Below are 23,583 nucleotides of genomic sequence, written 5' to 3'. Positions count from 1 at the left end.
CAGACAGAGATCACAAGTAGGCAGAAAGGCAGGCAGAGAGAGAGAGAGAGGAGGAAGCAGGCTCCCCGTGGAGCAGAGAGCCCGATGTGGGGCTCGATCCGAGGACTCTGGGACCATGACCTGAGCTGAAGGCAGAGGCTTTAACCCACTGAGCCAGCCAGGTGCCCCAAGAATTGCCAATTCTTAATTTATAATCATGGCTCTTTGTCTTCATTGAGGCACATGTTGGCCAACCCCCTCTCACAGATTCTGCAAGTCCCCTTATTCTCTGAGGCCCCATCTTAGGGGGAAAGCATAGCAGTTGCTCAGTAAACACTGGGCTGTTCCCTCCATGATCGCAAACAGGAACTATTCTGCAAAGAAGAGGATTCACAGCTCTGCACCTGGAAGGTAGAAAAGGGCTCCCTGCACTGTCAGGGCCACAACCCTCACTCCCAGCCCATGAATGAAGCATTACATCCTGAGTCTTGAGAATGTAAACTTGTAGCAAGAGCAGGCAGAGAGGAGCAGCCCTTGAGTTCAGGAGCGTCCTTCTGGGCCCTGAAATACAATTTCCAGGGGAGGCAAGAAGAACGACTCCTGAAACACCCCTTGGACACATCACAGCCTCTGCTTTTTCGGCTGCCAAGTGTCTCCCTTCATCTCTGAGCAGCCCTCACTTCCCGATGCCCAAGGCCCCACTTGGCACGACAGATGCCTCTGTCCCTTGTGCATCAGGATGGCCTAGCTGTGCACCATCCTGGGAGATCACTGTCCAGGGGTTTAGCAGAGCAAAGCTGAATTAGAGCGAAGGCTCTTAGGACCCCTTCTCGCACCAGCTATTTCCCCCTTAGCGAAGATTTTCACACAGAGGGCTAAAAGCTCCTTTTCATTCAGTTTCCAATTTAGCTGTCACCTCCTCAGGTCGTCACACAGCCTGATCTAAAGTGCTCCTCTCCACACTGCCCTGTTTTGGCTTTGCTGTCTGCAGGAGCAGGCTCCTTGTCTGTCTGTTCACTTCCGTAACCCCAGCACCTAGAACAAGGGTGAAGAAAGATTTGGCTGTGGCCAAATCTGACCCACACCTGTTCTTGGAAATAGAATTCTTGGAAATAGAGTTATGGGAGCACAGCCGCCCATTCTTTAACTGGCTTTATGCTACCGGGACAGAGCTGAGTAGTTGCAACAGAGACTCTACGGCCCACAGAGCATAAAATAAGTATAATCTGGCCCTTTAGAGAAGGTCAGCTGACCCTTGACTAGGCACACAGTAGGTAAACAGTAACTGTCTGGGGAAGGAAGGTGGGAGGAAAAGACAAAGGAGGATGAAGGTGGAGACTCTGGTAGAGAGAATGGCACCAACATGACAGGTCAAAGAGGACATGATGGGGTAGGGGGCTTAACCTGCCTCAACCTCCCCAGTCTGTCTCTTTGGAGGCTCAAGACCTGTCATTTTATTTGTCCCCATGGATCTGTCTCCCTGGATGGCCCAGATTAGGTCAGATCTGGCCCTTCTCATGTTGTCACTGTTCTGATGAAAGCCTCCACCCCCTGGCTTCATGATGGCTGAGAAAAGGAAGAGAGGAGGTTTGGGGGTACACACTAGGCTGCTGTCACTTACCACCCTGGGCCGGGGGAGGTAGCTTCCACGAGCCAGACATGGTTCTACAAGAAAGCCACCCTCTCCGAACACTTGCCAGCAGCCCCGAGAAAGAACCTTTGTTCTTACTGTTTACCAGATGCCCCTGGGTGACCGCCCTCCCTCCCTCCCTACCTTCAGGGCAGGCCCCTTCTCACTGGCCCGCTCGCTGGCCCGCTTTCCCTCCAGCCCCAGCTGCACAAACAGCTCCAGCAGGTTCATGAGCAGCTCGTCCACGAGGTGCTCATCCTGGATGTTGGCTGCGATGTTGGCCAGGGCATTGATCACCGCCAGGGAGCAGTGCCTGGTGGGGAGAGAAATGACAGCTGCTACAACACAGGGTCTGGACTGCAAGGGTGAGGCCAGCTGACTCCTGCCTCATCCCACCCCTCAGTGCCTGTGAATGAAGGAGTCTTCCAGAGGCGATGAGTGTCTCTGTGAACACCATCTCCCTAAAGGACAGTCAGCTGCTGCAGAAATGGCTTTAACCTCTCCTGACATGCATTAAGGGCCTCGGGGAACTGCCTGGGATCCAGGAATCCACACTTATAGAACTTGTGAAGATCTCAGGACACTTCTGAGTGTTGAAAGACTACTACATAGCTAAATTCCTATAAGTTCTCAAATTATAGGAAGCCTTAATTCACTATTACCACCCATGAAACTTTCCTGTGACGATCAGCTTCTTCCCTACACTGCTTCCACCATAGGGCTGATGCTAGTATTAGTTCACATCAGGCACTCAGGAAGCACTCAGTGGCCCTGGGACAACCTGTATTAGGACAGTGCTAGTACAGGTAATCCCTGGATACAAAGCTGACCAGAGAGTCACAGCAAACCAGCAAGGCTGGCCAGACTTCTGTGGGGGCAGCCAGAGCCTGCCACTTCTATGCTGGATGATCTCAGGTGAGTGGCTCATCTTTGAGCCTCAGTTTCCTACCAAATAAAACAAGAATAATAGAATTCCCTCCTCACAGGGTGTAGGATGAATGAAACACTCCACATGAAGCACTGGGCGCATTGCCTGGTCCCCAGAAATCTCCCAGCAAACAGCACATCCTTTTCACAGACACGTGAAATCCTGGGAGGTAAGGGCAAACGAATGGCAGTAAAAGCCTCCACTGGTGAGGAAGAAGACAAACCACTTCTGGTGGCGGTAAGACTTCTTGGAGGTGGAGTCAGAAGTTGAAGAACTGGTAGGCATGGAGAAGGCCGAGTACTGCATATGGCAGCAAGATGGAGGCAAGGGTCAGAAGGAAAACAGCAGGAGCAAAGACAAGGAGGGGAAGGTGTGAGGACCAAGGAGGTGCAGGAGTCACTTCAGGACAAGGAAGCAATAAGGGAAAGAGGTGTTTTGGTCTGTGAGTCAGTTTCTTCACAGAGACCAGAGATGGATGGATAGATGGATAAAGGGGAAAGGAGCTGAATGCCTCCCTAAACTAGTCCTCAGGCTGTTCTAGTAGCCTGGGCTTGAAATGGAGGCAGTAAGAAGGCAAAGGAATGACACCGGCAAGAGTGTGAATTTATCAAGAGCTTTCCTGTACATGATCTCAATTACCCACACAAATGGAGACAGGTGTTCATTTGACAGATGACAGATGAAGAAACAAAGGCAGAGAGAGGGTGATCTTTTTCAAAGGTCACACAGCCACACTTACAACCACTAACGTGAGTTGGAAAGAACCTCAGAATGAGCCCTGCACGTAAAGGTCAGAAGGAGAGAAAAGAAATGCCAACAAAGGGGCACATGTCTTCCTCCCTGCCCCTTTCTTCCCTAGGTCTGTCAAACTCTTGTGAGATCCTCCCGATGTGGAAAAACATGACCCTGCCCTCAAGGCATTCACAGTAGTGGCAAGGAACAGGCAAGGAAGCATATCTTAGTCTGCCAGGAAAACTGGCCAAACTTTACACAAATATCAAATATCTGAGGATGAAAAATATCCCTTCCTTCCGACCCTCCAAATCCCACCTCTCTGAATCTATCCTGAGGAAAGCATCAGAGACACTCACAGATACACAGCTATTAGATTGTTCGATGTAGCGCTTACCAGAGGGAAACCTGGCAAACTACCACACCTCCGAGCTAGGGATTAGATTTCAGTGCTGCTCTATGATGGGACACTCCGCAGCCATTAGAGGTGGCACATGGAAGAAGGTTAACGGCATGGCTGATGCACTGGTACGTAAAAAAGCCTACTGGCTGGGTGGACACTTTGTTGTCAGGGAGGGTCTGAGGTAATGACACTGAGATGCTCAGCTCCTGGTAGCACTCACTCATTTCCTGCTTGTGCATGTGCTGATTTGTAACACATACTGCTTTTGTAGGAAAAATGTTTATTCAAAAGACAAATCCCCTAACCGCACACTTTTAAAGGGCGCTGAAAACTGTCATAATCTAGAGTGACGACGAGGTCTAGTGAATTACCTGTAGCCATGATCCTTGTAATCTTTAGTGGCTGAGTACACGACAGAGCTGGCCTTCACGCTGATCTGCTGGAAGAGATTCCACACTTCTTGATAAATGTATTGCTGGAAGAGAGTGAGGGACATGGTTACCATGGCATGACTTCCCATGAAAGCCCTTCCTTGGAACATGGAAAAGGCCCCTCTACCATCATTCAGAGCAAAAGCTTCTGGAATGTATGGACCATAAAGGCCCAAAAGAACATCAAGGGCATCCATTCCTAAAGCTTTCAGCAAACTTCAAAAGCTAAAGGGGAAATGGTTTCAACTTAAATTCTATTACATGTTATTAACATCAGCAAGAAATGAGTTTAAACCTCCTTTTCCCAGCACTTAGGGAGCCATCACTCTATTCTCTGTTACTTGGAAAAAAATCTCCCTATTCATTGTCAGGAGAGCTGTGAGCATTTAACTCATCTGCAGGGTAAATTTAATCTATTTTTGCACTCCTGATAGTCAAAGTAACAACGCTTGCAGAGGGTAGTGGGTTTTACCGTAGGTCCTGCCTTACGTTTCCGGTGATAACCAGGCAGCCCAGCTGGTCAATGATGAGCACATCAAGGGGGGAGGGGGGCTGGCAGAATTTCTGCTGCAGGATCTGCAGAATTGGCTCCATGACCTTTGGGGTGTCCCTCAGGGCCACTGCAATGTGTCCCAAGGCTCGGATGGTATGGTCAGGAATCAAGTGAGCGTCCCTGTGGGGGGAGAAAGAGAAGCATCCTCGGAACAGTCCTCTGTGAAATGAAGCCCAGAAGCTACAGCCTGGACCTCAAGGTTACCAAAATATGTCAGATGAAGTGGTCATCAGACAGTGACTGCCTGGAATCCTTACTTCCGGTAGAAACATAAAGTCTCTGGCTCTACTCAGTACGACACAGATCTTTCTCTGCTCCCAAAGAGTGGTCCAGGATCAACATTCTAAGGTGAGTTTCACCTTAAATTGGGGGACAGACCTGATGCATGACTCCACGCTCTGCAAGTAAGAAGCACAGACGTGCGAGATACCAGGCCCCCCCACCCCAACCCAGGCCTGCTGAGAACAACTGGCTGCCCTTTGGGGATGAGACATACTTGTCACTCTCCTGGGAGATGTAGAGCCGGTTGGAGAGGCTGGCCAGGAAGGCCTCCACGATCACCGTGTCCACCGTCAAGCCAGCTTTCAGGCACCTGGACAGTGAGGAAACCCACATGGCATGGGGCATCAGAACAACAGATGAGTGTTTTGTTTCTGGTTTTTGACTCTTTATCAGGTCTACAGAGTTTAAAGAACTGCGCTGAGCATTTTTTCCCCAGAAATCTGAATGAAAGTCATTACACAGAATGAATTCAAAGAACTGCTGCAGATTTTGCCCACTTGATAAATATCTCAGTCAGAAACAGTAACTTCATTATTTGACCAGAACAGTTTACTTCAGAATGTTACACTCACCCTGATTCCAATTTAAAATTTCCAGAACTGTTCCTTAACAAAAGTTACAGTAACTGGCTCAAGATAGATGGTCCCAAGACAGCTCAGGGAGTATTATATGATATACCAAGGTTTTAATAGTATGAAGAAAAATTTATTTTCTAAAGAAAAGGGGTAATTTTAAAAGCCCATGAAGACACAAAATCTTTTCAGGCATCTCTTGCTTTCTGTATCTGTTTGGCTCCCATGCCAGAGTCAGAGAAGAGCATCTGGCTGACAGAAAAGGGCCGTCATATTCTCTTGATGGGGCTTCTGAGAGTAAGGAGCCAGAATTCAGAGAGAGAGATACATTTTCATATAAATTAGAATGTATGTGGTTTCTGAGTTTGGAGTGCAAGAGTTCACATAGCAGGAGCCTGGGCAGCAAGGACACTCAATCATATAAAATCCGTCCCTTATGCTAAAAATTACAAAAAACCTAGAAAATGTGACAATGTGTCGTTACTCTGGATGATGGGCTGATAGATAACTCTTTCCATTTTTTCTATATTCCCATTTTTAAATTACGTTTATGATCAGAAAAAGAAAAACAAGCCGTATTTAAAAAAAAAAAAATAGGGGTGCCTGGGTGACTCAGTCAGTTAAAGCATCTGCCTTCGGCTCAAGTCATGATCCCAGTAAGTCCTGGGATCAAGCCCTACATCGGGTTCCCTATTCAGCAGGGAGTCTGCTTCTCCCTCTCCCTCTGCCCTTCTTCCCACACCCCCTCCAGCTTATGCTCTCTCTCAACATAAATAAAATTTTTTTTTATAAACATTTAGATCTTTTTTTAAAAAAAAAAGATCTTATTTATTTATTTGACAGACAGAGATCACAAGTAGGCAGAGAGAAAGGCAGAGAGAGAGGAAGGGAAAGCAGGCTCCCCGCTGAGCAGAGAGCCCGATGCGGGGCTCGATCCCAGGACCCTGAGATCATGACCTGAGCTGAAGGCAGAGGTTTTAACCCACTGAGCCACCCAGGTGCCTCAACATAAATAAAATCTTAAAAAAAAAAAAATGTGGGTGCCTGGGTGACACAGTCGGCTAAGCATCTGACTCTTGATTTTGGATCTGGTCATGAGCTTGGGATCATGAGATCAAGCTCCACATCGAGCCCCACATCAGGCTCTGCACTGAGCACAAAGTCTGCTTGAGAATCTCTCTCCTTTTCCTCTGCCCCTCCCTCCTGTGCACACATGTGTGTGTGCTCTCTCTCTCTCTCAAATAAATAGAGAAATCTTCTTTAAAATATCATTAAAAAATATGCAATAATCTCTCTTTTAAAATCGGATGTAGGTTTACAATAGTCCAAAAGAAGCTTTAAAAAATTATGAACATTTCTCACTTTTTAGTAATTTTATCTGAAACTTTTTCCCTTCCTCCCCAGGTTACACATCCCTCTGGCCAGTCTCCCACCTGCAGATGTTGTCAATGGCAATGTCCCGGAGTTGCTCATACATGGAGGGTTGGGTCTTCTTTCCCGACATGACATTTAGAGTTGACTCAGAATGCTCATTGGTTACACTGATTTTTATATCATTGCCAGCAACTAAATGTAAAAAATTCAAGTATGTATCTGGTTAAACCTGTCATTTTCCATCCCCTTGTCAATAATTCAAAACCAAAATAATATGCTGATCACTTTTACCTTATAAAACAACCCCTCTAAAATGATTTGATCAAACATTTCAGCAACAAAAGTGAGAACAGAAAGGATGAAATTAACATGTTTAAACAAAAGGAAGAATGTTTAGGTTGCAAAGCGATAAATGAGTAACACAGCGATTTCTTAAGAAATGGTTTGAAAGTCCTGATGAACACCCACAGGTACTCAGCCCCGAGTGTGAGCCGTGGTCCTGTCCCTGAAGATTACCTAGCTGATGTGCACAAAAATAGTACAGGTAGGGGGTGAGTAGAGAGCAGGAGCTGTAGAGCCACAGAAACCTCTCCTTGTCCCGGGGTCCAGGGAAAAGTCTTTCACCTGCTTGGAGGTTGGGTTTCTTCATCTGAAGGGAGAGGACAAAGCACCCACCTTCACGGGACTGATGGGGTGGGATGAGCAATACAACATTAGAGACCCAGGAGGAAGCAGGTGTTAATGAACGCTAATGGTTACAGGTGGCCAGATTTGCTCTGAGCCCATGTCCTTTTCATAGAAACGTGATAATACACTCACGAGGCAGGAATAGGGACTAGCTGAGACCCAGCTGAGATCCAGCATGGAGAGCTCCTGACCAGTGTCTGGAACATGCTGGACTCTCACTTTAGACCATCTCAGTGATGGAAGGAGCCAAAAACCAAGTGGGACTAGAAGACCCCTCAGTGGTAGCAGGAGTATATGCCAGGGAGGGTGGAGGAAGGAAAGAAATGGAGCCAGATGGGGTCATGTATGGAAAGCCATGAAGAAAGGCATAAAGGAGGAATGAGCCCAAGAACAGGGCAGGGCGCACAGCCCAGCCACAATCTCTCAGTCACGAAACCATGGCAGGCTGGCACACAAGGTTATGTGGTCCTTTCCTTGGACCCTCAGGGCCACATGGGATTTAGGAGCTGGAGAGGTGGCTTTGGGTACAGCCATCTGTTACCTGTGTGGTACTGACTGTGGCACTTATAGAGCTTCACCAGCACAGGAGACGGGACAACCAGGAAGTCCCGCAAAGACGGCGTCACTGAATGCACCACCACCGGGAACCTCTCACACAGGCGGCCCAGACCCTGCAACACACCATCAAGCCATCATACAACACAGGCTGTAGCCAGCTGAGCAGGCCCAAGCAATAGATGCCCAACCTTTCCGACACCTGAGTTGGGGACCAGAAACTTCCAAGGTCAAAACATTCAGGGCCACTTTACTCATGGGGCAGAAAAAGAGGAAAGGAGCATGGTCTAGGCTCTGCTTAGCCTAATAGGGAGATATATTGCTAAAGTATGTCCATTCCTTTTGGAAGCAAATTTAGGGGAGAAAGGATACACAACATGATTTCTGAACAAGGGCAGATACGGTTATCGGGATTGGTCAGTTGGCCGGGTAAAAGTCTCTGAGAGCAGAGCCGGCACTGCAGACATTGGGAGGTGTCCTCAGCACTTAGCCTGTGGTCGTGGGAATGGCCCAGTAGACACAGGGTGGCCTCTCCACAGACTCAGCTGCTCCTGGAAATCACAGAAATCCCTGGCACACTGTCAGCAGCAGCCCCCCACTCATTGATGAACTGTGTCCACAGCAGGCTCTGGTTCAAGTTCCTAGAGACAACAGCTCAGGTTGTGCTGCTGGTATGCCAACCAGAGCCTAAAAGATATAACAAGAAGATTCCCCTGGATGATGGGACCAAAGCCTTGCCAGTGTCAGTGAGACTCACCTGCAGACAGCAGATAAGCAAGGGCAAATGAGCAATGATGACTTTGCTGGACGTCTTAGACTGTAGCTTCTCGGAGAGCTTGATGCAAAGATTTTCAGCACCTAACATCAAAATGAGAGGAGGGGATGAACAATTAGCAAAGGCCAATATTTACAAAATACTTGTTCACCAATTAATCATACAATTAAATGCCCATGGGCATACTTTTTGCAGACTTTATTAATAATGAGTGGCTACACCAGAAAGTATTTACAGGCAGTCAGGTGTCCTTAACTGAAACCTCATCTCTGCTCCATCTCTGCTGTTGTGAAGACACCAGCCCATGTGGTGAGGGACTGCCCTCTCCTCTCTGCTGGCCCTGAGCCTCTCATCCTAGTGCTCTGCACATGGCAGCCATGCACAGTCTGCCACACACTTCCCATTCTGCTGTACACCCTAGACAAGCACCTTTTCCTCCAGCACAGACCTCCCACTTCTCCACATAAAAGCCTAAAGAACCATCAAGAAACAAGGAAGAGAACACACAGTCCCTGTGGCCTTGGCCATCACCTCCTCCCGTGTCCAGTTTCCTCAACCTGAGGACAGGACACCGGACATCTGGGGCACAGCAGGGGCGATGCTTACCCTGCTCGTCCTTCACGGCCCACACCATGAGGTCCACACAGGCGGCGTTTGCCTGGCAGCGAAGCTTGAGAGGGCTCAGTTCATTGTGGACGCGGTCGGCATCATGCAGAATCTTCTGGAGCTCCCCCTGGCTCGTGTTGAACTGCTCCAGTACAAAATCATGGATTTCCTTCACAAAGGAGGTTGGGAGGTCTGTAGGAAAGACAGCAGGCATTGTGGGTGGAAACAAACCACAAAAGTTCAGGCAGTAACCCTATGGTCTCTCCCACTCTAACAGGAACCCAAGAGGAGTAGGTCTGCTGCCGGCTCTTTTGGCTGTAAGAATGCCCACTGTGGGGGCAGCGTCTGGGTGGCTGTCAGTTAGGCGTCCAATTCTTGATCTCAGCTCAGGTCATGATCTCAGTGTCATGAAGTCAAGCCCCTGCTTAAGATTCTCTCTCTCCCTCTGGCCCTCCCCACCTGCTCACATATATACACAGAGGCATGCTGCGCTCTCGCTCACTCTCTCAAAAAAAAAAAAAAAAAGGAAAGAAAGAAAGGAAAGAATGCCCACTGGGAAGAATCTGGATAGGCTGTGCTGGCTGGCTGTCAGCATACACACTACTGGGCACTCAGAAGAAATGACCATTTCCCAGGGAAGTGAGAGCCATGCTGTGTTTTAAGCAGTCAATATACTAAAACTTGAATGTATGAAACACAGAAACTGGGATGTATCATTGCTGGAACTGGTCCCCCTAACAGTGAGAAATACTTTAGTGGTTTGTTTGTTGTTATTGTTGTTGTTTTAAATGAAAAGGTTGTGGGCTATCAGCTAAGGGGAAAACTGGCTATTGCCTGAAGACGAGAATTCCCTGGGTACAGGGCTGCTTCTTTGGGGCACCCAGAGTTCATAGCTTTTTCCAACTCTCATCTTTGGGGCCTGGAAAAATCAGGAGAATCCCTGTGATGGGAACAAGTCAGAAAAGCCAAAGAAGCCAGCAACATGAGTCTCAGGTGGTGAGAGAAGCCTCAGGGCACCTGAAGGTCAGGTTGGACAGGCCAGTCCCTTCCACCCTTCTCTGTGAACCTAACACTTGCTGGGTCTCCAGCCTGACACAAAGTCCCAGGAGTTTCTGGAACCGAATTAGGAAAACAGCTAACTAGATTATAGTACGTCTTGTACATCTTGTATAGTACACCTTCTCCTTGACAGAATACTACATGGTCATCAAAACTTATGTTGATTGGAGAACATTCTATAACATAAAAGAAAGCAGGAAACACATTTTAAAAATGCACAAAAGAAGGAAAGGCTAAATTTGTGTGTGTGCACATGCTAAACTATAATAATCTGATAACTGTAACTATATAACTATAATAATCTGATAACTATAATAATCTGATAAATAATCTGATAACTATTTTCTCTATTATCTAAATCTATAATCTATCTATAATCTATTATCAGATTATAATAAATGCCTCATTTTCTTATTTTTTTAACTTTTTGAAATATCTAAAATAGACATGTTAAATTGTATACAAGATTGGGTGATCATGACAAGACAACACAGCCATGTCAGAAAAGCCTCTGAGGAAAACACCCACCAAAGGAGCCATTATTGATGATATCATGGGTGCAAGATCATGAATGGAACTTTTTCTTTCTTATTTGCTTCTTCCCCCAAATTTTAGTAATGTGACCATGTTACTCGCGTGTTTTTAAGCAACCATGGCAGAAGGAAGAACAGACCTGCGGTAGTGGCCTGGAACCCCGTGTCACCACAGTCACATGTGGGCACAAACCGTCCATACCTTTCATGTAGTACAGAGTGTCACGCAGCATCTTGAACATGGCCACATAGAGAGGGTCGCTGAATGTGGTGTAGTAGAGATCAGCGCTAGGGTTGGCCTGTGAAGGAGCAGAGACACGTGACTACACCATAGAAATTCTCCGGACCTCCCTCTGCCTTATAGGGTGAGGCCCAGCTGAGTGAGTATTATATTCCTGTCATAGCATTAGAGAGATGGAGTCACCGTTTATCATGATTCACCACTTGGAACAGTTGAATTCCTCTCCTCCCTCTCTTAAGCATCAGGCAGAGGAAAACAAAAGACTCAGGCTGTTCAGAGATGCCTGTGGGGGGTCACCACTGCACCCTCCAAACCTCCACATATTGTTCTAATGGAAAGAACCACCCTCCTCTCGCTGAAAACTCACCATCTTTGGCTGTCTTACAGGAACCGGAGAAGGAGAAAGACAGCCAAGCGGCTGTTAGACCCCTGTGAGGTGATCGATTTAAAAGAGGCAGCACAGATCAAGCTCTCAGGGGAAGGCTGTGTGGCCACTATGGGGACACTAAGCTGAAAGCTGACAACCTGTCACTCCAGTCCCCACCCACAAACTCTTCCTGTTCTCTCTACGCACAGGCTCACATCAGGCTGATCTCAGGATGGTGACCCAAACAGATGTACCTCTATCACGCTGGCTACGACTGCATCCAAGGATTTGAGAACAGGCTCCTCGACGATCTTCTTCACCTGTCAGAGGAAACAAGACCTCATGAGGCACCTGATGAACACAGGGAGACAGAGATGCCAGCTCCCTCTAATAAAGAACAAATCATGTTGACAGATGAAACCATATAACGAGCTCATGAGATGAGAAATGAGATGGAAATGACAGGTCAACAATATACCCATTATGGCTTCACATCAAACTATAACACAGAAAATGTCCTCAATTCTACCATCACTTGGAACTTGTCTTCCTGCCCTTGAGTGGAAAAACATGAAAACGGGAAAGGAACCAACTCCCTCAAATTTGCTGACATTAGATTTCCATCTCCAAGATGTGAAAGTATTCAGACTCTAGGCGTCACTGACAATGCACCCAAACCTCCTCCCAGACATCAGTGACACCTTCCCAGCCAGTCCTCGTCCCTGATGACTCCTCCTCGTCCTCTTGCTGCAGGCCTGGTGCTCCAGCCCTCTGGAAGCTGCCTAGGTACTCCAAATGCAGCACGCATTCTAGATTTCTAACAGAAGCACTTATTTCCACCCATGCTCTGTACTAGCATTTAGTACAGGAATGAACTGTTCTGGCAACCACAGAGCCTCCTGATAAAACTGTCTGCCACCCCAACTGTAGTTCTTAAAGAAGCTGACTTTCGAAATGTAGAGACAATGATAGAGGAAATGAAAGGAGAAGAAATGAAAAACTGCCTAGAAGAAAAGCTAACCTTGAGAAGTTAAAACATACTGGGAAAAAGAACCGCCTTTATAAAAGAGTGTGAAACACGCAGCCTTCAATTGGGATTTCTGACGTGATACTAGGAAGAGTTACCTGACCATCTGAGAAGGCCACCCAGGCCTTTGGTCTGGGACACTAACAGGGAGGAGCGGTTTAGGGAGAGTTTTCCTTTTGAGGGCAACTTCAAAAACATTTGTAGGCTATTTAGTAATTCATTGTGGCTCTATCCTCATTAATTATTGCCAAGGCTTTCATGCTTTGTTGTGTTTTTTTAAAGTCAGCTCCCCTCCCAGTATGGAGCCCAACGTGGGGGCTTGAACTCACAACACTGAGATCAAGACCTGAGCTGAGGGCCGCTTGGGTGGCTCAGTCGTAAGCATCTGCCTTCGGCTTGGATCATGATCCTGGGGTCCTGGGATCGAGCCCCGCATCGAGCTCCCTGCTCAGTGGGAAGCCTGCTTCTCCCTCTCCCACTCCCCCTGCTTGTGTTCCTTCTCTTGTTGTGTCTTCTATCAAATAAATAAATAAAATCTTAAAAAAAAAAAAAAAAAAGACCTGAGCTGAGATCAAGAGTCGGATGCTCAACTGACTGACCCACCAAGGTGCCCCTGCTTTAATGTCTTCTTAAATCTTCAGCCTAAAACCAGCTCCTGCAGGGATTTCTGTTCACACTCCACACTGAGGGAGACCCTCTCATACTTTTCAAAGATGAAAGTCTCATTTTTACAATCTGTCCCTGATAGCATCTTTATCCTTATCTACCCACTTGAATCTGTCTCAAAGCAACTCAGCTCAATCATAACAACTTCAGAGTCCCTGGATCAGAGACCCATCTATTTCAGAATTGGGACAATGGCACCAATGCCTTCTCTGATGCCACTTCAGATGTCAGCCCGAGGTATCCAAATATGAAAAAAAAAGGTTTTGTATTGAGCTAAAAATATCAGCCAATGGGAGGGAGTCCAGAGCAATGAGGAACTAGACTTGGGGTCAGATTCCCTGGGCTGAGTCCCAGCCCTGCCCTTGGCTTATGGATCCTTGATGTATCTGGCACTGATTGCCTCACCTCTAAAATGAGGATGAATCCCCGCCTCTCCCACATGAGCGCTAAAATGATTCAATGAAAACGTTACACAAATGACTTCATGTGTTACTCTCTCCGTCTTCCAATAAAAATTTATGACTTCTAAGTTATATTCTGAAATACTGAAAAACTCCTAGTTTTTCTTTTGGAAAAACAAACAAACAAACAAACAAACAACCAGGGTTTGGCGTCCAGGTGGCTCAGTCAGTTAAGCATCCGACTCTTTTTTTTAGTATATGTGTTGCCAAAGCGAGCACAAGCATCCGACTCTTGATTTCAGCTCAGGTCCTGACCTCAGGCTCATTGAGATTAAGCCTTGTGTTGGGCTCCACGCTCAGCATGGAGTCTGCATGAGATTCTTTCTCCTTTTCTCCTTTTCTCTGTCTGTCTACCTCTGCCCCTCTCCCACCACTCACTGATGTCTCTCTCTCCATGAAAAATCAAACCAAAACAAAAAGAAAAACCAAAACAAAAGCCATGCTTATACCACTAGCGATTTTACTGAGGTACACAGGCTCTGTTTAACCACGGATATTTTCCTTACCAAGTTTAAAAGTTCTCGAAGCATTTCTAGTGGAATATTAAACTCCTTATAGGTGATGCCATTGAAAAGAGGAGAAACTGAGAAACTGGAACTGATGGTGGAAAAGTAGTAATCAGGCTCCAGGGCACTCCCATCAGGTAAGTACGAGACTGGCAGGGAAGAAAACCAGAAAGTCAATCACGGTCACAAATGACCAGGATACTTCCTCAGGCTGTTTCCCTCAGTAACCAACAAAGGCATAGATTTTGCTTTTGTTTATATGCCAATTCTTTTTTTTTTTTTTAATAAACAAGTAAAGGCTGGATTTCAAATCTCTGGAGAATGATACCTCTCATGAGAGTGTTTCACATCAAAGCTCAGATATAATCGTGTCCTAGTATTTTCAACACAGACAGTATAACTTTATGTAGCTAGAAAAAAAAAGTATTACTTTTTTTTTTAAGTATTACATCTTTTTAAAGGTTGACATATGTAAGTTTCAGGTCCTCAGGACCCCAAGATATTTCACCACCAAAATTAGAATAAAAATGTACATTATTAGAGGTTTCGAAATAAGAACAAAAAGTCAATCATCTAATACTTATGAATAAATATGAACCCCAAAAGTCTATAACTGTTTGAAAGTTATTTATGATAGAAGACTATGACTAGAAAATAGTTAAGTTTGTAGTATTTTCGTATTAAATAGTGATAGACAATTACCAGCCCATTAAAAAACAAATAATACATTTTATTGCTTTCTGAAGCCCTGCATCGCAGAAAAAGCAAAGAGTTGGGTTTATCCTGATTGTGTCAAAACTGGTGTGTATTTCTATGATGCTACTGATGTTCTGCTGACCTGATTACAGGCGAATGGGTCCCATGGGAGCAAACAGGCAACTTACAAAGAGGATGGGCAATAATATGGAGAGCAGTTGAGACACTGGAGGCCAACATCATAAATGATCACTGAAGGAGGGAATGAATGAGGAAAGAGTGAGAACAAAGCTGGTTTAAATAGGTAGGGAAGAAGGTAAGGAGTATGTGTCTGTGTATATGTCAAATGTGTATAAACAGATATATTTACACACACAGATATGTATATTTATTCATAAGTATTTATTTATTCAATTCACTCACAAGTGCTGGATAAACACACACACACACACACACACACACACACACACACACGAGTATTATTCAGCCCTAAGAAAGATTTTGCTGTTTGCAACATCGATGAACCTGAAGGACATTACGTGAAGTGAATAAGCCAGACATGGACAGAAAATAAACTGCATGATCTTACTTATATGTGGACACTTTAAAAAGTCGAATACATGGGACCAGAGCTGAGCAATCGTTACCAGGGGGCAGGGAAATGGGGGAAATGGGGAGATGTTGGTCAAAGGTACAAAGTTGCAGTTAAATAGTATGAGTAAGTCTAGAGAGCTAATGTATAGCATGATGACAATATTTAATAATATGGCATCAAATACTGGAAAGTTGCTAAGAAAGCAGATTTCAGGTGATATCACTGCATTAAGAAAAAAGAAAAAAATGATAATGGTGAGGACATGATTAGAGTCATCACTTCACTATGTAAATGTATATCAAATCATCATGTTATATACCTTAAGTATATACAAGCTTATTTTTAAAATAATAACAAAGAAGAAGATAAAATGTTTGTGATTAGAGGATGCCTTTCAGACGCCATGAAATAGGGACTAAGGTAGAGATGGAGGCAAAAGACAGAAATGCAGAGTCAAGGATCTAAGAAATGGGATTCATGAAGGGAGGAGTCATTGAAATTTTTTTTTTAAAGATTTTATTTATTTATTTGACAGAGAGAGATCAAAAGTAGATGGAGAGGCAGGCAGAGAGAGAGAGAGAGGGAAGCAGGCTCCCTGCCGAGCTGAGAGCCCGATGCGGGACTCGATCCCAGGACCCCGAGATCATGACCTGAGCCGAAGGCAGCGGCTTAACCCACTGAGCCACCCAGGCACCCCGTCATTGAAAGTTTTTAAGGTAGAAATGATTTGTGCTTTTAAGAACTCTTTAAATCATTCTTTTTTTTTTTTTTAAACTCTTTAAAAACATTCTTACAGCTCTGTAGAAAAGGCCCTGGAAAGAGAAGAAAGACCAACTGCAAGAAAAACCAGACTTGGGGTGCTGGGCTGGCTCAGTCAGTAAGGCTCGCAGCTCTTGATCTTGGGGTTGAGTTCGAGCCCCATGTTGGGTGCAGAGATTACTTAAAAATAAAATCTTGAAAACAAAAGAAAAATCAGAGTCGAGCAGGAGGTACTGGAGCTTTTTAGAAAAGGAAGGAACAGTGTGCTTCCTGCTTGTCTTGACAATGAGGTGTACTTTCAAGAGCAGGAGTGGAGCTCACCGCTGAAGCAAAGAGGCCGGCACAGAGCCCTGCTCAGCCTGCCTGCCTCTTCTGGATGAGTGCAGGAAGTTCACACAGGTGGCCCACACCTGCGTGCACCCCCATCCTGGCCACTCTCTGGAAGTGCACCAAGAAGGGCTGCCCCAATGGAGAGGGGCCCATAAGTAGAGAGATCAGAAGAGCTGTTCACCAGGGAAAGCAAAGCCTTCAAGGGCACACCATGGCTGTCTTCAGATGCCCCAAGGACAGACAGGTGGCAGGGGTTGTTTAAAGCCTGGAGGGAGGGGCACCTGGGTGGCTCAGCTGGTTAAGCGTCTGCCTTCAGTTCAGGTCATGGTATCAGGATCCTGGGATCGAGCCCCGAATCGGGCTCCCAGCTCAGTGGGAAGCCTGTTTCTCCCTCTCCCTTTGCCTCTCCTCCTGCTTGTGCTCTCTCTTGCTATCTCTGTCACTATCTGTCTCTGTGTCAAATAAATAAATAAAAATTTAAAATAAATAAATAAAATAAAGCCTGGAGGGATAATTCAAACACAAGTGGTTCTCTCTGGGAGCAGCAGGATTTTGATTGAGTGAGCTTGGCCTTTACCTTCTAACATACACACAGACTATAACACAGGGTACATTCTCACACAGCTAAGAGACACTCTAGGCAAAGCTGCCCACATTTATTTGAGTTCAGATTCTCTCCTCATTTTTTTTCTTTTAATTCCCCTCACATCTTTTAAGAAATGCTCTTTTAGTAATTAGCATGATCCAAATATAGAATAGATATAGCATTCTGGTTTCCCCACTTCCTATCACTTAACTTGTCACTTAACTCTTACTTCTCTCAAAAATAAGGTAGAGGCAATTTTACCACATGGCTGACACTGTACAAGGCTATCCTATGAATCTAATTCAGTAAATTATGTGAAAATGCTTTGTGATCCACAAAGCTCTATAAAAAAGTACTATTTATAAAAAAAAAAGTACTACTTGTATCATTATTACATTTTTTAAAAATATTATTTACATAATTAATGACTTCAAAACAAAAAAAAAAAAAGCAGGGCCTACCATGAGTACTTCCACCTGAAAACCAGTGCTTTCACAGGTTAATTTATTAAAATTTTGATGATAGACACATGAAGGTCTGTGTATATATATATATATATTTTAAGATTTTTATTTATTTGGCAGAGAGAGAGAGATCACAAGTAGGCAGAGAGGGAGGGGGAGGCAGGCTCCCTGCTGAGCAGAGAGCCCGATGCAGGGGTCGATTCCAAGACCCTGAGATCATAACCTGAGCCGAAGGCAGAAACTTTAACCCACTGAGCCACCCAGGCGCCCTGAGGGTCTGTATATTATCATCTGCACTTTACTGCACATTTGAAATATTTTAAAATTAAGAAGTTTAACAAAACTTAAAATTAAGAAGTTTAAACAAAAATAGAGAGTAAATGCTGTCTTAAAGTTTGACTCTCTAGATGCATAACAGCAGATGTTATTATCAGCATCTTTTACATCATGGTAAGTCACAGTGAACCTGCTCTCCAAGTACCAGGTCAATTTTCCTATCAGAAAGGTGAAGCCCACCTTCAAAGTAGTGAAAGGCAGATCCTCCAGGGGAGCTGGGAGGGGGCATCCCGCGTTCAGGGCTGACCTGAAACACAAAACCACCTTACAGATTAGAAAAGGCCAAACTGCTGTCAGTTTCTCCTTAGACAAGATTCTCCCTGCCAGCCCAATGTTTGTACCTCCAGTCCTGGTCCACATCTTACCTCCTCCCTGAAGCCCACCTAAGCTAAGTGTTCTCTACTGTATACCATGTCCCTAATTTCTTCGTGCTTAGCCATAGATTTTATACTTCATTAGTGAGTTGAATTATTCTTAGCACTTGGTGTCTTGTCTCCCTTAGCACTTAGCTTGTCTCCCTGACTCAATTATGTACTTCTTAAAGGTACCAACTGTCTCCTACTCAGAATAGAGCTTGGCACCCAACTGCTAGGGGAAAAAATACTAGATGACTAGGAGATGAAATCACTTATAAATCTTAAAAGTCCAAAGCAAGCCCATGTATTATGACACAGAATTCTAGTGAGAACCTTTCCTGTTTCATGAATTTCCTCGAAGAGCATGCCAGTGAGATTTTCTTCAGGTGAGTACTTAAGAAGAGCTGACCTCTGTGCCTGCCTCCCAGGCGCACAGCCCCACCTGAGAGATGCTGGACACACTGCTGGTCTTCCTCTTCAGGGTGCCCTCCTGACACACCGTCAGCAGATTGCTGGGGAGGATGGAGCGGAAGTCATTGAAGGATCGCCTCCGCACACCTTCAAGCTCCTCGGGGACTCGGAGGGAATGAGGAGGGACTTTGGGGAACAGTTTTGAAAGCAGAGACTCTTCCGTGTTGCTATAACGCCCAAATGCTCGTGAGATTCCGATCAGGCATGGGATGGCGTATTTGCAAAGATATTCTAGAAGACAAAGTGAAAATGTTGCGGTATCAAAAGGCTGCCTGGGAGCGAGTTGTGCTGCACCAGCTGGTAACATTGGCTGACATCTCACAACCCACCCCTAGCAAATGTGGGTCAGAACAAGCCACATCAACAGGTCAGCCCAAGGGCTGACATGAACAACAACTTCAGACTACGTCTTTGTCACACACAGCTGTTCTCTCTGGGAGGTCTCAGTCTAGGCATGGTACACCCAAATCAGTAACACAGGTAGCCCTATTATCAGCTACCTTTACTAAATATATGTCATCCTCCTGGGATTATGTTGGTAGCCTTACACTAGAGGCAGTTGGGCATGTTATAAACGAAGAAACTGAGGCCCAAAAAGGGTGAGGTGACTTGTCTAAGGTCACCTGGTATTCAGGTAGCAGAGCTGTGCTCATGACCCCCATGTGGCCTTTTAGCTAATACACAACAAAGGCAAACTAATAGAGGAAGGTTTCATCCATCAGGTATACAAACAGTAAAGCACAAAAAAGAACACTGGGAAAAGCAAAGGAAAAAAGTAATCACAAAGTCATTAAGAAAAAAAAAGCCTCAGATTTATAATCATACCTTTTTCTTGAATCTCCAAGGCCTGGCACATTCCCAAAAGGACATGCAAAACCTGCAAAAGTGCCTCTAAAATCTGTAATAGCCACAGAAACAGAAAAGACAAATTTATAAACAAAATCAGGTAAGTCTCACAAAATTCATTCAGAATTAGAAGGAGCTTTACTCATTATATTCATACCCATATCTGATACAATATCCCTGCATGATAGCTCTGGTGAGTGGCCAATCAGCTGAACTTCCAGGGACAGAAACTGGCCCTCCTGAGTTGGTCCAGAGTGCCCCCTAACTGTGGGCCAATATTGTCCTCTGGGGCTTGTGACCTCTGGCCCTTGGAGCCACTCCTTTTTCCATATTCCAGAAATAGGTAATAGGCCCCCAAATCTCTTTTTGTGGCAAAAACCCCTAATTCTTTTAACCCATTCCTTAGGACTACACATGCTTTATGATGCTGAGTGCCTGCTTCTGATTTCACGATAGTCCCATGTGTCAAAAACAGTCTCAAATTGTGATGCTCAGGAAAATACATTAATATTCCAGGGATGTTGGGACTCACCCTGAGTAATCACCACACTCTAAACATATTCTAGACTTCCATCCACATGACGTCAGCGGTTAGCCAGCTGCTTCACTCTGCTGGCTCAATGAGCTTACAGATACCTAAAATACTTGAATCTTTTCTACACCACTACTGATGCTGTTGGCATTTTTTGCCTGTCATTGATGCCACCAAAGCTCAGGGGATTAGCTTACGTTCATTGTCCTGGTCTCTGATTCCCAGCATTGTGTCATCTACAAATGAAACCAACTTGCTTTCTGAATCTTCATTTATGGCCCTGGCTTGTTTTGCTTCAATAGTAAGAGGTGGAGGGGCGGCTAGGGGAGGCTTCTGCGGGGTCAGCACCCTCTAGGGTAGTCCAGACAGCTCCACAAACCTTCCAAATTGTTTTGACCTTTAGCCCATATTCTAGATCTAGGATTTCAGGAGGGTGTTTCTCTAATGCCTTGTTGAAGATCAACTAGACTCCATCTACCTTATTTCCCTCTACTACCAGTCTTGCAGGAAACCCCAGGCAAAGAAGAGAATAAAATTGTTCTCCTATGATGTGTTCCCAATCAAGGTAAATTCCTGACATGTTGCTGATGTTAAACGATGCTGAATAATATATGAAGATTTGAAAAGCAAGACTTTCTCCATTTCATGTATTAAAGTTATGCCATCATCTTTAGTATTGATGTTTTGATAAATGTTATTTATAAAAAAAGCCCTTAACTTACAGCCTGTTAACTTCTGAAATAATGATATACAATTCTAATATATTTAGTTATCTCTTTGGCCAACCTATAAATAAAGAACCTATACTAGGAAAGAAGGATGGAGAAGAACATTAATGGCAGAAATACTCTCAACAAAATTTACAGTTCAATTAAGTAAAGAGACTTTAAAAATTAAAAAAACAGATACAAGAACTCAAAAAGCATAACTAGCTGGGAAGGTTTAACATATAGATAAGCAACCGGCACTCCTTGGCAGGAACTGAGGATAACAGCATATACGAACTGATTTTCAAAAAAAAAAATCTGATTAAGAAAAAGTTTAGATTATGATTGTATTCTTTAAGAAGAAGAGCCTGAAGGCATTTAAGTAACATTTCAACAAAATAAACTAAAATGAAAAAAATCTGAACACTTAAAATCTGAATATAATTTCAACCATCTAGATAATTCCCTTCCATGAATGAATCCCCAACAGAGAGTCAGGAAAGTGAGGGGCATCTGCCTTTTGCTGCCGACCTCACAGGACCATGGGGAAAGCTAAATGAGAAACAGTCAATGAGGTCACTGGGTAACCTCAAAAGTACTGTAAGCAAGTATTCAACGTTTCTTAGGTGTGTTAGTACAAAATAAATCAACTGAAACAACCTGATCACTTCAAAGGTTTTTTTTACTCTTTTCATTACTTTGGGACTCTTTTTGATTGTGTACAAATGCACTCCAGGGATGCCTGGATGGCTCAGTCAGTTAAGTGTCGGCCTTCAGCTCAGGTCATGATCTTGGGGTCCTGGGATTGAGCTCCCTTGCTCAGCAGGGAGTCTGCCTCTTCCTCTCCCTCTGCCCCTCCCCCTGCTCATGCTCATTTTCTCTCTCTCTCTCTCAAATAAATAAAAAATAAAATCTTAAAAAAAAAGAAAGAAATGCACTCCAATTCACCATGCACTTACCTCATCCCTAAGTGAGGGGTCCCTATAAGCCACATCAGACAGCAAAGTGACCAAGCAGAAGCTGAAGCTCTCTGCAACCGGGAGGGTAGCTGGAAGGCACACAGACACGAGTCAGATCATTACCACTGAGACACCGGGCCACCCCTACTGGCCATCTGATTTGTAAATTCCCTCTCTCACGGGGCCTGCTAAGGGACCAGTTTACAGGGATGGCTGCCCTCACTGAGGTGAACCTCAAAAGAATAGCTATGGGCCCAACATGGTTGCTGAGAAATACCTTTAACTTTTCTTTTAATACAATGCTTTGGTTCAATAAACTTAAATGTTTGGGGGCCAATTTATAGCTTGAGATTATACAGTCTCCATTTTTTATTTCTGACCTAGATTTCTACCCAGGATAAGAAACCAATCTTGGTAGAGTATAAGAGATGGTATATGGAGGCTACCCAATTACTACCACTTTAAACTGAATTAAATGTTTATATTTCTTTTCTGCTTTATTTTGACAAGTGGAGAAAATCTTAAGAGCTTCCAAAGATTTGCTCTATTCCTAATGGGTTTTTAAGCCCTTCTGCTACCGACCTCTTCATAGGGAGGTTCTCCGGAACATGGCCTCAGGGTCGGGAAGAGATCACTGTACCTAAAAGACTAAAAGCTAACCAGTGCTTCGATGGCATGCACCTTAAAAATATCAAAATCACTCCTGTACTGGGTGGCTCAGTGGGTTGAAGCCTCTGCCTTCGGCTCGGGTCGTGGTCTTGAGCCCCACATCGGGCTCTCTGCTCTGCGGGGAGCCTGCTTCCTCCTCTCTCTCTGCCTGCCTCTCTGCCTACTTGTGATCTCTGTCTGTCAGATAGATAAATAAAATCTTAAAAAAAAAAAATCACTCCTGTATAGGTCTAATTGCTATTAAATACTAAATCAATTTTGAATTTTGAATATTTAACCAAGATCTATTCATAGTACATGGCAAAAGATTGTTACACATTCACTTCTGTACCTATAATTTTAAGATGCAGCTCTAGGTTCTTCTTAAACGTGAGTGTGATCAGAATCTCTGCAGGCTTATTAAAAGGCAGACTGCCAGCTTCCCTAGCCCCTGGGTTCTAACTCAGTAGCTGTGATGTGGGGACTGAGAATCTGCATTTCTGACAAGTTCCCAGGTGCTGCTGGCGCTGCTAGTCCTGGATGGCACTTTGAGAACTATTCCTCTAGAGTTTAAAAGCATAATTCATACTGCCTTAATAAAAAACTAAAAAAGAGTGAAATGCTGCCTAATAATTGGAGATTTATGTATCTCTAACAATGTTTCCAACAGTGCTAAAACTTTCATCCTAGTGAGAGTCCATGCACATAGAAGTGATATTTTCTTTGAAAGAAAAGAAAACAGAATCAGCTTCTACTGGTATTCTGCTTCTCCCCAAATTAGACAACAGTGGTGGACAGAGATGTCTGACTTTTTAGCAATGCTTTCTATTTAATCTGTAGTCCTTTAGGGTGGGAGGATGGGCAAAATAGAGAAAGGGGACTAAAAGGTACAAACTTCCAGTTCTAAAGCAAAGAAGACATAAGGATACAA

General features: G+C 44.6%; 1 protein-coding gene across 1 annotated transcript in view; it reads right to left on the bottom strand.

The window, feature by feature from the left end:
• Positions 1–23,583, bottom strand: part of PI4KA (phosphatidylinositol 4-kinase alpha) — a 116,966-nt gene that overhangs the window by 67,338 nt on the left and 26,045 nt on the right. Inside the window, exons 4-18 of the mRNA XM_032875965.1 lie at positions 22,005–22,093; positions 19,786–19,858; positions 18,932–19,191; positions 18,314–18,380; positions 14,368–14,516; positions 11,962–12,027; positions 11,302–11,398; positions 9,508–9,699; positions 8,884–8,984; positions 8,113–8,242; positions 6,944–7,076; positions 5,153–5,248; positions 4,593–4,776; positions 4,044–4,147; positions 1,754–1,922 (exon numbers count right to left, since the gene is read on the bottom strand). Coding sequence (XP_032731856.1) covers positions 1,754–1,922; positions 4,044–4,147; positions 4,593–4,776; positions 5,153–5,248; positions 6,944–7,076; positions 8,113–8,242; positions 8,884–8,984; positions 9,508–9,699; positions 11,302–11,398; positions 11,962–12,027; positions 14,368–14,516; positions 18,314–18,380; positions 18,932–19,191; positions 19,786–19,858; positions 22,005–22,093 — 1,910 coding nt within the window. The remainder of the gene's footprint in view (positions 1–1,753; positions 1,923–4,043; positions 4,148–4,592; positions 4,777–5,152; positions 5,249–6,943; positions 7,077–8,112; positions 8,243–8,883; positions 8,985–9,507; positions 9,700–11,301; positions 11,399–11,961; positions 12,028–14,367; positions 14,517–18,313; positions 18,381–18,931; positions 19,192–19,785; positions 19,859–22,004; positions 22,094–23,583) is intronic.

Source organism: Lontra canadensis, unplaced genomic scaffold (genome assembly GCF_010015895.1).
Source record: "Lontra canadensis isolate GAN:19392208 unplaced genomic scaffold, GSC_riverotter_1.0 scaffold57, whole genome shotgun sequence".
Lineage (NCBI taxonomy): Eukaryota > Metazoa > Chordata > Mammalia > Carnivora > Mustelidae > Lontra > Lontra canadensis.
This window is presented reverse-complemented; position numbering and strand designations above follow the sequence as displayed.